This window comes from Tachypleus tridentatus, chromosome 6, assembly GCF_004210375.1.
Source record: "Tachypleus tridentatus isolate NWPU-2018 chromosome 6, ASM421037v1, whole genome shotgun sequence".
NCBI classification, from domain to species: Eukaryota; Metazoa; Arthropoda; class Merostomata; order Xiphosura; family Limulidae; genus Tachypleus; species Tachypleus tridentatus.
Window position 1 is genome coordinate 167409477 of NC_134830.1, and position 17037 is coordinate 167426513.

The following is a 17037-nucleotide window of genomic DNA, read 5'->3' on the forward strand; positions in this document are numbered from 1 at the left end:
AAAACACTTATGTTGAGTAAAATCTTAATAAAATTATACATAGATATGATAACGTAAACATTATATAAATACCATTAAATGGCAGACACTATCTTATACAAAATCATCATAACCATAGAATCATATACGTATTTTCTTCCTAAAATCACTTTAAAACATATCAAACGAAGTGTAAGTTTATATGTTTTAATAAATTTATGTTAAATGAATTTGCCTTCTGAGTAATATTTTCATGAATTTACATAAAGAACTTTGTAAAACATTATAAATAATTAATTACAACTCTTTCGAATTTCATTGCAGGAATTAATAGCAAACCATACAATTAAATCGTAACTGATAATTTTATTATCAACCAAATCATCTAACGTGAACTCTAACCTGATCGTGATCAAATACTTCTGGTACGCTGTTTCCGATAAAATTTACAGGAACATGGATTTGAGCATTTTCGTTTACCTCGGCAATATATTTCGTGCCTCGAAACGTTGGCGTTTTGTCGTTTACATCAGTCAAAATTATTGTAACCTCAGTTTTAACACTTGGGACAGGATAAACGATAATGGTGTCTTCTTGAGCCTAACGTAAAATATAGAAGTTAGATTCGTTCTTTTAATGACACTGGGGAAAAGACAGATAATCAAGATGTCCACTAAAACATGCAGTAAAACACAAAAGCTAATTAGTTAACGTGTTCTGCAATTTTTGCTTTATATTTCAGTTTATAAAAACATCTATCTTTTTGCGTATTTGTCTATATAGTTGTAAAAGTATCTCTCGGCCTATCAATCTGTTTAGTTTCTTTTAAAGAAAATGTCAGGCTTTTTCTGCATTTGAACTATAACATAGTGACCTAAGCTAGATCACTGTTTGCGACTGTTAAATGAAGTATATATATATATATATATACACACAAAACTCTTAAAAATCAACAACCAGCAACACCTGATGTCATGAACTTGAATGATTGGACGCAGCAAAGTGGTTAGCATGCCAGACTGTGGACTCGGAAAATCCAAGAATTGAGCCCCGATAAACGTTCATTACTTTCAGCTGTGCAATTACTTTTGGATAAGATTAGCTGCGTAGGAGGAGGGTGCTGCTAATTGGTTGTAGTCTCTCTGGCTAGATATTTTAAATTCGGAACAGTTATGCCTGAGCGTTGAATCTCAAATGTGGATGTTTAGCACGTGTTATACAAGATGTTGTTCAGTTTGCTACTACCAGTATCGTTATGTCAATTCGCGAAAAGGACAAAAACGAAATAGATAAAATTTACTCGGGATTTATCTAAGTTATGTATAAAAAACTAATATTTTACTCTTAAATTTGTTACTACTTGTTATTTTTTGAATTTCGCGCAAAGCTACACGAGGGCTAACTTCGCTAGCCGTCCCTAATTTAGCAGTTTAAGACTAGAAGGAAGGTAGCTAGTTATCACCACCCACCGCCAACTCTTGGGCTACTTTTTTACCAACGAATAGTAGGATTGACTTTCACTTTACAACGACCCATCTACTGAAAGAGCGAGCATTTTTGGTGTGATGGGGATTTGAACCTGCCACCCTAATATTGCGAATCGAGCGCTTTAACTCACCTGGCCATGCCGGGTCCATTTTACTCTTAAAAGAGACACATTTTAATCTCTATTGGTTTGTTTTGAATTTCGCGCAAAGCTACACGAGAGCTATCTGCGATAGTCGTCCCTAATTTAGCAGTTTAAGATTAGAGGGAAGGTAGTTAGTTATCACTACCCACCGCCAACTCTTGGGCTACACTTTTACCAACAAATGGTGAGATTGGCCATCACATTATAACGTCCCCACGGCTGAAAGGGTGAGCATGTTTGGTGTGACTGGGATTCGAATCCGCGAGCCTCAGATTACGAGTCGAGTGCTTTAACCACCTGGCCAAACTTTCCAATATTAATTAGAATGTTCCGAATAAATTAAAAGTAATTGTGATTTTTTTTAAAATTTGGCCTTATCAAATTACATTTACATAAATGAAGCCTTTGTTATACAGATTCACAAAATTCTACCATGCTGTGAAGAGGTGCTTGAGTACATAGCAATATGGAAAAAAATGGTTTTATTTTCATAGCAGACATCATTTTTTTGTACAATTAAAAAAAAAAAATGTATAAACTACAATGATAAAACATGGGAACAAACTATGAACATGTATACAAGTTAATTCTCCATTACGTGGTTCTGAAACCTTTCCTGATTCACAGAGACTCTGGCCAGGTAAGTAAGGCACTCGAATCGTAATTCGAGGGTCACGGGTTCGTTTTCCCATCACACCAAAACATGCTTGTTCTTTAAGCCGTGAGAGCATTGTAATGTCAATCCCATTATTCGTTGGTAAAAGAGTAGCCCAAGAGTTGGCAGTGGGTGGTGATGACTAGCTGTCTTCCTTCCTTCTAGTTTTACACAGTGGTAGCACGGTTCTCGAACGACTCCCTTCTCGAACAATTCGGTTTTCGAACATATTGTTTGAGAAAAAAAATGTCTCGGTTGTCGAACATAAACTCGCTGTCGTGGCCCAAACCTCCGAAATAACCCGACTGATGACCCGAACAACCCTCCGACCATTTTCGGCCCATGCCAAGCTTTCCCAAAACATTTTACCCGCACCTGGTGCTCAGTCCACATCCCCGCTAAAATCTGATGTGAACGTTCTCGTTTTTCTTTTTCTTTTTGTTTTTGTTGTTTCTCTAAATATTCTGATTAAATACGCCATGGGGTCAAAGAAGGATAATCAAAGCAGCAAACCAAAAAAAAAAGTTGTTACAGCCACAATAGAGGCGTAAAAAGATCTCATGGCGAAGTATAAGAGTGATGTTTGTGTGTCTGACCTTACTACACAGTTTGGTATGGCGAAGTCTACAGTCTGCACCATACTGAAAAATAAAGAGGTTATCAAAGGAGCTGATGTTGCAAAAGGAGTGACAGTGCTTATGAAACAAAGATCACAAACAATGGAAGAGGAAGAAAAAAACTTGTTGATTTGGGTAAACGAAAAACAGTTAGTTGGTGACAGCATTTCTGAGACCATCATTTGTGAGAAAGCAAAGCAGTTGCATGTTGACCTTCTGAAAAACACCCCTGGAATGAGTGCTGATACAAGTGATGCCTTTAAGGCTAGTAGAGGTTGCTTTGAAAAATTTAGGAAGAGAAGTGGCATACATAGTGTGGTGAGACATGGGGAGAGTGCAAGTTTTAACAAAGACGCTGCTGATAAATTTGTTAGGGAATTTAAGGACTATGTAGAAGCTGACGGTTTTATTCCCCAACAAGTGTTCAACTGTGATGAGACAGGCCTCTTTTGGAAGAAAATGCCAAAGAGGACCTACATCACTAAGGAGGAGAAGTCACTGCTAGGACACAAGCCAATAAAGGACACGCTAACTCTATTGTTATGGAGTAATGCAAGTGGGGACTTAAAACTTAAGCCTTTGTTTGTGTATCATTCTGAGAACCCGAGGGTTTTTAAGAAAACAAATGTCCTGAAAAGTAAACTAAATGTCATGTTTAGAGCTAATAGTAAAGCATGGGTAACCAGCCAATTGTTTATGGAGTGGGTCCATAAATTGTTTGCTCCAAGTGTAAGGAATTACCTCACGGAAAAACAGTTGACACCCAAGGCCTTTCTTGTGATGGACAATGTATCTACTCACCCACCAGGCTTGGAGGACGGGTTGGTGAAGGAGTACAGTTTCATTACGATGAAGTTCTTGCCCCATAACACGACTCATCTCATTCAGCCCATGGACCAGCAGGTTATATCAAACTTTAAGAAACTCTACACCAAAGCTCTGTTTCAAAGGTGCTTTGAAGTGACCTCTGAGTTAACCCTCAGAGAGTTCTGGAAAAATCACTTTAATATCCTCCATTGCTTGAGAATCATAGACAAAGCTTGGAGGACCATGAACTCAGCCTGGAAGAAATTGTGGCCAGACTCAGTAGCAGATAGAGACTTTGAGGCTGATCCTGTTGTCAAGGGTATTATCTCACTAGGCAAGTGTGTGGGCTTGAATGTGAGTAGTGATGATGTGGAGGAGTTGGTGGAAGACCACAACACTGAGCTCACCATGGAAGAACTCCAAGACCTTCAGAAGGAGCAGCAACAGAAGGAAACTGAGGAAGTGTCTTCAGATGAGGAGGAGGGAAGGGAGGATGTTCCTAGTTCACTAATCAAGGAAATGTGTGGAAAATGGGGAGAGTTACAAAGTTTTGTGGAAAACTTTCACCCTAATAAAGCTGTAGCAAACCGCAGCATAAACCTTTTCGATGACAATGCCATGTCTTACTTCAGAAACATTTTAAAATGCAGGCAGAAACAAACCTCATTAGACAAGTGTTTAGTGAGAAATAGGTCCAGTGAGTCTCAAGCAGGTTGTTGTGGTGCAAGGAGATAGAAAAAAGAAAGAACCCCAAAAGGAGAGTTACCTGACGTTTTTATGGAAGGTGACTCCCCTTCCAAACAATAATGACCCTCCTACTCTCCACGTTCCTCACCACCTTTCACTTAAGCCATCAGCTCTCCTCAGCACAGGTAAAGTGCAGTTAAATTTTCATTTATTGTTTTTTTATTGTGTTTGTAGTTTTTTGGTTGACTTTATGCATGTATTATTATACAGGTATAAATAAGCAATATTTTTACTAAAATGCTTCATAATGCGTAATTTTTGGAGGTCTGTAACGGATTAATTTAATTTACAGTATTTCTTAGGGGAAAATTGATTCGGTTTTCGAACAGCCTTCTGGAACGGATTAAGTTCGAGAACCGAGGTACCACTGTACTGCTAAATTAGGAACGCCTTGCGCAGATGGTCCTCGTGTAGCTTTGCGTGAAATTCAAGACAAAGCACACTAAACCACAGGAATTGTAACCTACCAATCAAAGCTCCTCCATTAGCGTCACGACTTCGATAGCTACCCTGTAGTCTGTACCTGAGGCAATCTCTTGTTAATTGGCGTTCCTGGGATCATGAATAGGTCATGAACACAAACTTCAAAGCCAAATTCAAGTAGAGAAAAAAAAAAAACAACTTAAAACGTATTCATTACGCTCTCATCACATTTGGGTGATCATCTGGGCACATTTTAGCTCCCATTGGTGGGCGGAAGCTAAACGATACAGATAAAATACCCCTGTTTTCACCGAATCAGGTGTGCTCTTACTAACTATAGCGATGCAGAAGGAGTTTGTGGAAAAATAAATTTTCAAACATACAACGTGAATTACAGTCTAAAATTCAAGGTTCGATACTTCAGGTAAACACAGCAAAGATAGTTTAATGTGCGGCTTTGTGATTAAACAAATGAACAGTAAATAAATGAAATACACTGGATAAAACATAAGTTCTCTATCTCCTAGTTAGGGAATCCTGTCGGAGTACGTTTTTCAATGCGGACTCCAGCTGTTCGCATCATTCAAAGTTTCGAGCCACCTCTAGGCCTGGCATGGCCAAACATGTTAAGGCATGCGACTCGTAATCTGATGGTCGCGGGTTCTCATCCCTGTCGCGCCAAACATGCTCGCCCTTTCAGCAGTGGGGGCGTTATAATATGACGGTCAATCCCACTATTCGTTGGTAAAAGAGTAGTCCAAGAGTTGGCGGTGGGTGGTGATGACTAGCTGCCTTCCCTCTAGTGTTACACTGCTAAATTAGGGATGGCTAGCACAGATAGCCCTCGAGTAGCTTTGTGCGAAATTCAAAAACAACAATCCAATTCGAGCCACCTGATACAGGAACGCAACCGATCATCAGCAACTTTCTGTCATTTTTATATGTGTTACTTAATCATTTATCTGTTGATTCATTATTACTCTAATTATTAGTAGTACTACGCATAATTTTGACATAGCGTTTCGCATTTCAACGAGAGAAGATTACGCTTTATTTATGTATTAATAGATCTGCGTCATAAAAATAATTATACTGAGCTCTGAAGGAAAATAAAGTTTTATAAAGCCTCACCTCAATTTCCAAAACGTAAGCACCATTTCTGTTCTCTGTTTCTTCTCTGTCTAACTTGTTTTTAACAGTGATGACACCAGAAAACTGGTCTATCACGAATGGAGAATGTTCTCCTGAAATTTTGTGATTCACAATTAAAATTCACCAAATAATTTAAATCGTAAATAGTGCTCTTTATTTCTTTATTATTTATTTATAAACCTAATGCTGGTCTTTGTTTGTAATTTCAAGATATTTAACGAATGATCTGCAGTGTAACTTTATCAGATTCTACTAATAAAGAGCTATTATTAAAGATATAAAGTATTCAAGTATGTATTGCCTTTGGTGAAATGTTTGTAGAGATATTTATGTTGTATTGTGTATCTAAATGTTTGTAAACAAAAAGAGATAAAACACGTTAAATTAATGTAAATGCTGAATATTAGAAGACTGAGATTGAAAGTACTAATGTAAATAAATAAATAACACGAGGATGACGTATTGTACGTCACAATATAAAGTTTATGTTTTGATTCCGTTGCTGGTCTCAGTATAAGATGTTGAAACTGAATGTCTACAAACTTACAATGCTAGAAACCGGGTTTCGATATCCGTGGAGGGACAGACAGCCACTTACATGTGCTTAACATAAAACAAGCAACAAATAAACCTGAATTTCGCGCAAAGCTACACGAGGGTTGTCTGAGTTAGTTGTCCTTAATTTAACAGCGAAAAAATAGGGGAAGGCGGATAGTTATCACCTCACGGCTGTAAGGATTAGAATGTTTGACGTGACAGGAATGCAAACCAGCGATTCTTAGTGTTAGAGGTAAGCGCCCCTAATCACCTGGGCCATACCGAGCCTTTTAAATCGGATAATTAAAAGTTGATTGTTTGAGTGTTTTATTTAAAAGCTGAATGTCCACCGGTGATCAGTGAATTAGATTTCGACACGAGAGATCAACGCTGAAGGATTTACTAAATTCTAAGATGTTTCAATATGATATAAAATTCGTTTGTCCAAAAACGTTTCAGCAAAAATAACCAAGACAAGTGGGTTGTGTTACTGTAAAACTGTCATTACAAGTGGGTTGTGTTACTGTAAACTGTTACTGCTTTTTGTGGCTGCCCCGCTGGTACAGCGGTAAGTCTATGGATTCACAACACTAAAATCAGGGGTTCGATTATCTCCAGTGTACTCATCAGATAGCCCGATGTGGCTTTGTTATAAGAAACTACAAACACGCTTTTCATGGTTGATGGCATGTTGTTTGTAAGGACGTAAAACGCTATTCAAGTTTAACGTCTTTGCCTAACTTTTATTACAAGTTAACACTATTTTTGTTTTCACCATAACTGGGTAGTTAATTCCAGGTCTCGCATATACGCGTTCAAGAAGTTTGGTAGTGTGAAATCACAAAATCGTGAGTAAAAATGTTTTAGGTATGTTAGAATAGAGAGGTAAGTGTAACATTTGTCCAAGAATCAATTTTGTTGTATGATATTAAACAATAATCCCTCTACGAAACGCACCTACAGAGTTAAAATAAGAATATATTTCAGTCAGATGAGACACTCAACTAATGAAAGAAAATATCAAACCTTTACTGATCCGATACTTCATTTTGTTTCCTATTTCTCTGTCTCCATCTATTGCCTTAACTGTCAACACCTGCGATCCCTATTTAAATAACAGAAATTGCTTAATAAAGTTTGTAGTTATGAACCCAATATTTAGTTATATGATTATCAACTAACACAATAACATGTTTTGTAGCATTATTTCAATCCTGATACACAACAGTATTTATGACGTACTCATATAGGAAAAGACTACATATTTCTTTTTGTATTCGTAATTTAGTAGTGTAAAACTAGAGGGAAGGCAGCTAGTCATCATCACCCATCGCCAACTCTTGGGCTACTATTTTACCAACAAATAGTGGGATTGTCCGACACATTGTAACGCCCCCACGGCTGAAAGGGCGAGCATGTTTGGCGCGACCGGGATTCGAACCCGTGTCCCTCGGATTACGAGTCGAAAGCCTTAACACGCTTGGCCATGCCGGGCCGAACCAGTTTCTATTTTTAGCACATGAGACGTATATCACAGATAGATATGAGCTGATGTCATGTATACAATGTTTGGCTTACATGATTAAACCGTTGCTTGTTTAAATGCTGTTACATTAATTGCATGAACATGTTTTTTAAAATGTCTGTGACAAGAAAGAGTAGAAGGAATCATCTAGTTTATCTGCGAATCTGACTTAGTTATCAATAATAATTTGTCGAACTTATAAAGATGAAATTTATTTAGTTTCATGGAATGTGAATAATTACGTTAATGGCAATAAGCTAGATTCTTTTAACATTCTCAGTCGTTTCGTAGTTAATATAAAATCTAAATTTGTCAAAATGTTGAATAATTTGATTATTGTAATTAAAAATTTAGAAATGTAATGTTTCATACGTCAAAACTATAAGATATCCTTATAAAAGAATGGGCTTAATTGTATTGGACAACTTCAACAAATGTTACATTAAATAAGTATTATTCATAGCAGTATACCATCGTATGTCGATTATGCAACTTTTGAAGTATTTCGTTGTATTATTTACCAAATTAGACCGTTTTCCTACCAAGTGAACACATCTATAGATTTTGAATTACTCAAAGGTGAATTTTACAAAAAAAAGAAAACTTTGCAGTCAAAAGAACTACTCATGCTGATTAATTTTGCAGGTTCACATTTTTGATAAAAAATATGTGCTAATAATTGAAACATAGAACTTAGTGCAGAAAGAGCCCATTCCAAGCGGCCATCCGAACGTTTTAGTTTTTACGTTTGTCGCTAGGACAAGTACTGTGACGTAATAGTTGCCAAACAAACCGCCAACGCCAGCGCGTTCAATGTAAATAAATATGGCCAGTGCATACGGAGCAACAGAGGCGGTGTCTGTTTTGACTTTGTGTTCTGAACAGTATCGAGTAGCGCCATATCAATTCGAACCTACTCTGAACGAACCTAGAACAGTTACTTTTGACACAGATCTGACAAGTTCTAGTGATGAGGGCAGTTCCACGAGCGAGAGTAACAGAACTGTGAGTAATACTGACAGCGCCCAGGTCAGTTGCGAGTCGGTCATACCTCCAGTGGAAGAATGGTAAACCTAAATCATGACAACAAGTATGGTCTGTATTATTTCACGTGCAATTTTAAGCATCTCGAAACCTGTTTAGTGTTTATAAATTATTGGTATCACAGACTGGGTTTTTTTTGTTTATACCTAGCCGACTATGGTAACTAATACTCGGCCCTTCCACAATCATTGTACCGGGTATTTATGACTCGTAAAAAATGAATTTCAATTATACGTCATAATTCTGTCTATACAATCAAACTAGTTGTAGCAGTCTAAATAATTAATTTAATATTTACCATAAATTTATGACAAAGCTCTCAAGCTGCTCTCAAAGACTATAAACTTTCTCTCTCTCTTGTTGTTGTGGGCTTCTCATTCCAGCTCTACATCTTCTCTGAAATAAGTATTAAGTAAGAAATGTAATCCGAAAAAAGCACCGATATATTTACATAAAACACCAGCACTAAAAGGAACAACATGGCCAGTGCGCAACGAAGCGTGTTTGGCAACTATTACGTCATAGTTGTAAAACGTCACGGAAACAGCCGAAAGACCGAGAGGAACTTGAGTTTGAAGACCCGCATATTTTGTTTCATTTTTTACTCAAAAACTAAAGTGTTTAAAAATATGGCAACCACACAGGAATTATACCTAACCAAAGTACAGTTTCTAAGGCAATTATTAAATTTGTTGAAAATTCACCTTTAAGTCATTCTGTCATAAAGGTATTATTGAAGTTTCCCAATCAAAATAAGTCTTCTGAAGCATTCATACTGCATTATTAAAGCTAATTCATGTTTTTCTATCAAGAGTAGCTGTTTTTTAACCTTTTAATAAGTTGCGTCATATTATTACAAAACTAACCCAAATATTCTTACCAAGGGCATGTCCTCTGGAATTCGAGTTACTGGTGGTGCAACAGTAAACAGAGGAGGCTGGTCTTCGATATCTTCTACTTTAACCAGTATAGCTGCTGTTGCGGTATTTCTTTTACCAGAGTTTGAGCGGTCCTAAAGTTTTGAGTTATACAAAGATGAATTTTCATTATAAAATGATATCATGTCTTCGGATCTTACTGCCTAGTTACATGTATCTCTTGTTTCTCTTTTAGTTTTATACCTGTCACTTAATTTTATGTTTGTCCATTGACCGCATATCTCTCTTTTCGTCTTTGTACCTATCACTTAATTTATTTGTTTGCTTGTCAGTTGGCTGCTTGTTTCTCTTTTCATTTTTGCACCTATTTATTTATTTTATCGAGAAACCCATTTGTTTATTTGTTTGTCTGTTGTCTCGCTTGTTTCTCTTCTTTCGTCTTTGTGCTGTTTGTGCATATAAATTAATTTATTTGTTTATTTGTTTGTCTGTTGTCTGCTTGTTTCTCTTTTCGTCTTTGTGCCTGTCACTTAATTTCTTCGTTTGTCTGTTGGCTGCTTGTTTCTCTTTTCGTCTTTGTACCTATCACTTACTTTATTTCTTTGTATGTTGACCGCTTGTTTCTCTTTTCATCTTTGTATCTATTAATTTATTTATTTCTTTGTCTGTTGATGTATCAATGTATCTATGAAAATGTCCTGTGTTTTTATATACTTGTTCGTGTATTTATTTATTTTCCTTTTTACCTGTCTCTATGATTAGTTCTTTCTGTTAGTTTGTTTATCTTTCTGTGTTTGAACAAATAGAACATTTATAAAGTGGGTACTTTTTAAAATGAACAGAGGAAACTAGAACTTCAGCAAATGTTCATATCATGACATGAGTGCCAGTCAAGACTTAAATCATGTTAATGCATTAATAATTGTACTTCAGTTTTACTTCCATGACTATACTTTTCAGACAAAGATAATACTGTAAATACTTTTTATGCATTGATATTAGTACTCACAGTGGCGAAAACATTCAAATGATATACTGATTTCTTCTCGAAGTCCAACGGTCCTATCAAATTGATAACTCCTTTTCCACCGATAGTTTGTACAGAAAAAGTTTCCACGTCATCGGTTTCTGTGTTCTAAAGTGGAAAATATTCAATTTACGAACGTTCTATTCAAATCTGTTTATAAAGTTGTTTTTTTTTTTCAAATACAGCCACGGTGAATGATCTTGAATTAAATCGTTTTTAACTTATTGACACAAAAATGCTAATAATGTTTATTTTTGATATAATCAAGCTACTATAACTTCAGAAAGCAACGCATCTTTACTTCTAAGTTAAAACTTACTGTCACTACGTATCTTTACTCATAAAAAGTCAAAACTTACTGTCACGACAATTTCAAAAACTCGGTAAGTGACGAAGTGTGCCAACATTTGAATCTAACCTTTTATTACACCCCTAAGACTTTTATGTTTTCTATGTGTGCTGCATAGGTACTTCTCTAGTACTAATATAATCGTGCCTTTAATAAATAGTACTAATATATAGCGCAGATAGCCCTAGTGTAGCTTTGCGCGAAATCCAAAATAAATAAGTATTTCGAATACAATTTTCACTACTGTAACTTCCAAAAGAAAAACTTACATTTTAATTGAAGCGTATTGTGGTTCTGATTTATTGTCGTAAAGTTGGCATTAGCAGTAGCATAATTTCACTATTGTAGCTTTAGAAAACAGCGTATTCATATATTTAATATATTTCTCAGAGTTCAACTTGCTGACTCTACAAAAATACTAAAATAATCTCACTACTGTATTTCCATTAAGTAAAATATTTACTTCATAAAGTTTACAGATCTATATATATTTCAAAATACCGAAATTATCTTACATCGTTTAATAATTTTAACGATTCTACACTTTAATGTGCTCTACAAAGCAGTAAAATCCACACAAAAACAAAAATTATACTTTACTGTGTAAAATAAACTCCACCACACTGTAGTGTATATTTCAGTGCTCTATAGTTTATGTTTTTAAACAATATAACATATACAAGAACATATTATGAGCCAAATATTGATAACCTGGCAAAAATGTATGAACATGTAATGTTAGTGGAGTGTAAACATTTAAGAAAAACATTTTATGCGTGATGTACAACACAAACGTAAGATAGACAATTACCACGTTTTCAGTCTCCAAAGATTATCTCCATAATTATCGCTCATTTCACCTTCGTTTCCTTCATACTTTTCACACTGAAACACGTGTAATTCAGTTTGTACAACACCGATGATTTAGGGACTCAAGTTGACATCTTAAATCTATCAAAACTGAAGCAGTGATTTGACATGATAGTTTCGCATGTCATCATCATCTACTTCATCGGAATTCGGTCCTTGTTTTGTCAAGTTCAATGTAGGCCTCTACATCCCTATTTATGAACAAGTGTATATTCCCTTCCTCATTCAGAGGGAAGCTTTGGTACCGGATCAAAATGAGAGGGAATGTATTGTCGGTACACTATATGGTCTCGCCATCTATGTTTAAAAGTATGTACTTTAATCTGTTTCATTTAGGTGAGATTTAATTGACAGCTTCCTCATCCCGATGAATACTTTTATATTAATTTTCAAACCAGGACACCAGTTTATTGAATATTTATCCGAAGCTCTCACCTGTAAGCTGTACAGAACCTGTCCGAATGGTCCAGCATCCTGATCCACTGCCTCAATTCTTCCGATTAATCCTGTCGGGGTATCCTGAAATAATAATTATTTTTTTAACACAATTAAGTTTTGTATTTTGGATTACTTTAAAAATTGTTATACGTAAACATAACGATGTAAAATTAATTTAAAATACGAAATAACTATATAACTATAAATAGAAAGAAAGTTTTATGTCCTTGTTAAAAGGAAACAAATGTGTAAATCGAAAAAAAGCTAATATACTTTTTATGGAATGAAAATGGTAGCTGCAAAAAAACAAATTAGAGTTGGTTCACAAAGAGTATCAGAGATAACAAAGTTTAACAATCTTATATTTAAGATATTTAAATTGGCCGGTATAACAGGAGATTATAGAAAAGCTGGTGAAACAGGAAATTAGTTCATCAAAAAGGATGCATGAAAAAGTTAGGTTGAAAATTTCAAAGTTAACAATAAGGATATCTTTAAATACATTAAGGGTAGACAAAATGACGAAAATACAACCATTGAAGGTTGATAAAGGAAGGCTGCTATTTAAATATTAAGAGATGGTTGGATTATTAAATTTTGCTTTTTCATTAGTTTCATTAACAATCATTTAAGGAGCATTTCACATCTTGAACATTTGATAGATGGAAACAAGATCGAACAAGATGACTTCAGAATTGGTTGTGTACAAAATAGAAAGTTTAAAGAGCAGTAAATCTCTCGGACCAGATAGTATTTCCTTAAGGGTTTTAAAGATTGTAGATATGAGCCACTTGCTGCTGTATTTTGTAAAGTTTCGAATATTGGGCAGGTACCAAAAGATTGGAAGATAACTAATGCAACTTTTCTTTTCAAGGAAGATGATAAAAATTGACCAAGTAATTGTAGACTCACTGGTCTTGCATCAGTTGCGGAAAACATTTTGGAAAGCCTTATAAAAATGCTTTGTAAAAATCATTTAACAAAATCTATAATTTCATTGGATAGTCGGTTTGATTTTATTAAGGGAATTCTTGACATACAAATCTTTTGATATTTGTTTAAAGATGTTACTGCTTATGTAGATGAGGGTAAAAGTGTAGATCTTGTGTATCTGGATTTTCGGAAAGCATTTGCAGACGTGCCATGTAAAAGGTTTAAAAAATCGCTACAGATGTAAGGGATAAGTTAACTAAGGTGCGAAGAGGTTGTTGTTGCTTTACAAAAAAAAAAGATCATTTAGTGAGTTGGAGAATAAATGGTTGATAAGTTTTCATTATAAAGGATCTTAGTTATCATAATTCAGTGTCATGAAAGAAAGAGATGTTGGTGTGATGATTAAGTCTTGGCTCCTAACCTTAGGAAGTACATTGAATTGTTTGAAAGGGTTCAGAGAAGGGTTATTAGAATAGAGGGATTGTCATATGAGAAGAGGCCGAAATCTTTCAAACTGTTTTCTTTTGAAAAAAGAAGCGTTAAAGGGAATCTGATTGAGGCGTTTAAGATTGTAAAAGGAACTGATAGTGTCGATGCATAACCATTTTAATACTAAACAGTGAGAATATTAGGACTAGAAAACACAAATATAAATTTTTGCAGGTTAAATTTAAGTGAGTTGAAGAAAAAGCTTGATAAACAAACGAATAATAAAATTATTTATAATAGTTTTAGTTTAGTTTAAAGAATAGGTGAGACAGCCGAAACGCTGTTCCACAACGTTATGTTTTATTATATTTATGATGTTCGCATTTACATAAAAATGCCCGTGGGTTTCTTCTAACAATATGAACGAACATCAATATAAGGAGAAAAACAGATGGCGATGAACACAAATATAAGAAAATAAATGGATGTCACACTGTTACTCTGGTGACAAGTTAATAATTTCATTGCTTTGTTTAGATTGTGTTCAAACACTTTAAACTTACATTGCTATCTTTAGATACTTTGTGATTAATTTAAAAGAAAAACATTTTTTTTATCCAGGAAACAGCAACTTACTTTCTACAAAGTTTTAACTTCTAGCACCACCTGGTTGTCAAATTAATAAAATGCTTTATGCAGATTAATTATTAAATACATATGATTTAATAGCCCAAAAATATTTATTGAATAAGAAAAACTAAATACAATGTTTCTCTTGTTGACAGTTGAGGAATTTCATGGTAGCGAGATTAAATGTATTTTATAGAAATAATCTTCTTCTCAGCGTTTCTTTCCCTTCACAAGTTGTCTTCACTCTGACAGCCATGATTATGTAGCATAAGTGTTAAATGTAGCAAATTTCTGTGAGTGGCAGCAAGGATAATCTTAGACAACCCATCTGGATAAACTTTCATCAGACTCTCTCTTTGCATAGATATTGAATTCTATGATTAACTGTAGGCAAACCAAAGGCGTAAAAGTTCAGTGGAGCTACATCCGGCGTCTCTGCAGGCTTAGTTAAATGGGACTACTTTGACTTCGACCATCTGTCCAATGAAAACAGCCATTGAATTATGGACGTGACCACATGCTAGTAAACTTTGGTTTGTAAATTACATCAAGTTCAAATTCTTGTTTTATTTTTTGTTTGTTAATTCTACCGGTAGATATATGCATCTTCACCTCAATTTACTTATGGGCCAAAGATTTCCTTTTGTAACCAAGGTCTTCACTTTTCGGATGAGAGCATTGCTTGTATTTGGGATGACGTGAAAATTTACAGCTGTTTTTATTCTAGGCACTCTGCCAAGTGAATTTCCTGCTTCTAAAAAACATGTTAAAAGCGGTCTTCTATGAAATGTTATGTATTTTGGCTATGTATGGTTTAACAAGCTTGGGGTGAAAATATTTATTATACATTTCCAGCCACAAGTTTGTTTAAAACGGTTTTACAATATCGATTAGTTGAAAATTTTCTGTTACAAAAAACATGTGAGAATTAAACATATCTGTTTTTACTGCTGCTGGTATGTGCGGTGACACTCCTTACGCTACTGAAATGAATGCTATTAGTCCTCTCAGTATCATACAACCATTTATGTAGTCACTTGTTATTACAAATTTTCACTGAACTAGTTTCTATGTAATAGTTTATTATTCTCCAAGGACGTTTTTATTATTAAGCTTCACTTGTAATATTTACGTAGCTAATCAATGAAAAACTTTTATGACTTACTTCCTTAACAGATATAGTAGAATTGAACGGTTTGAAAACAGGTTTGTTGTCGTTGATATCCTCGACTATAATCAACAGTGTCTGTGTGACCTATATATACATATAATAAACATCAATTAAGTTGGAATAATTAAAACTGAAAATAATGCACATAGACTTAGATCCCTAAACACAAAGTTTTAAAATAACCATCAATGAATTAGTTACCCATTTCTTAAGCTTGCAGTCACAAACCCTCTAAATTAGCTACGTAAAATTAGGTACGACATCAAATAGTGATAAATTCTCAGCTGAGCTCGTTTGTAGATAATGGAGCTCGTTAAGAGTTTGTTCGTTTGCGGATAACGAGGATTATTAAAAGTTTGTTTCTTTGTGGATAACGAAGCTTGTTAAAAGTTTGTTCCTTTGTAGATAACGAGGCTTGTTAAGAGTTTGTTTCTTTGTGGATAACGAAGTTTGTTAAGAGTTTATAACTTTGTGGATAATGAGGCTTGTTAAGAGTTTGTTTCTTTGTGGATAACGAAGTTTGTTAAGAGTTTGTTTCTTTGTAGATAACGAAGTTTGTTAAGAGTTTATAACTTTGTGGATAACGAAGTTTGTTAAGAGTTTATTTTTTTGTAGATAACGAAGTTTGTTAAGAGTTTGTTTCTTTGTGGATAACGAAGTTTGTTAAGAGTTTGTTTCTTTGTGGATAACGAAGTTTGTTAAGAGTTTGTTTCTTTGTGGATAACGAAGCTTGTTAAGAGTTTGTTTCTTTGTGGATAACGAAGCTTGTTAAGAGTTTGTTTCTTTGTGGATAACGAAGCTTGTTAAGAGTTTGTTTCTTTGTAGATAACGAAGTTTGTTAAGAGTTTGTTTCTTTGTGGATAACGAGGCTTGTTAAGAGTTTGTTTCTTTGTGGATAACGAAGTTTGTTAAAAGTTTGTTTTTTTGTGGATAACGAAGCTTGTTAAGAGTTTGTTTCTTTGTGGATAACGAAGTTTGTTAAGAGTTTGTTTCTTTGTGGATAACGAAGTTTGTTAAAAGTTTGTTTTTTTGTGGATAACGAAGCTTGTTAAGAGTTTGTTTCTTTGTGGATAACGAAGTTTGTTAAGAGTTTGTTTCTTTGTAGATAACGAAGTTTGTTAAGAGTTTGTTTCTTTGTGGATAACGAGGCTTGTTAAGAGTTTGTTTCTTTGTGGATAACGAGGCTTATTAAGAGT

The 17037-nt window shown here is 34.8% G+C and overlaps 1 protein-coding gene across 2 annotated transcripts in view; it reads right to left on the reverse strand.

The window, feature by feature from the left end:
• The window catches only part of LOC143254394 (cadherin-23-like), an 80872-nt gene that overhangs the window by 37732 nt on the left and 26103 nt on the right, over nucleotides 1–17037 (reverse strand). For both annotated transcript variants that reach the window (XM_076509497.1, XM_076509496.1), the window contains exons 6-12: nucleotides 15836–15925; nucleotides 12676–12759; nucleotides 11004–11129; nucleotides 9997–10128; nucleotides 7574–7652; nucleotides 5990–6102; nucleotides 382–579 (exon numbers count right to left, since the gene is read on the reverse strand). In XM_076509497.1, the coding sequence (XP_076365612.1) occupies nucleotides 382–579; nucleotides 5990–6102; nucleotides 7574–7652; nucleotides 9997–10128; nucleotides 11004–11129; nucleotides 12676–12759; nucleotides 15836–15925 (822 nt within the window). The remainder of the gene's footprint in view (nucleotides 1–381; nucleotides 580–5989; nucleotides 6103–7573; nucleotides 7653–9996; nucleotides 10129–11003; nucleotides 11130–12675; nucleotides 12760–15835; nucleotides 15926–17037) is intronic.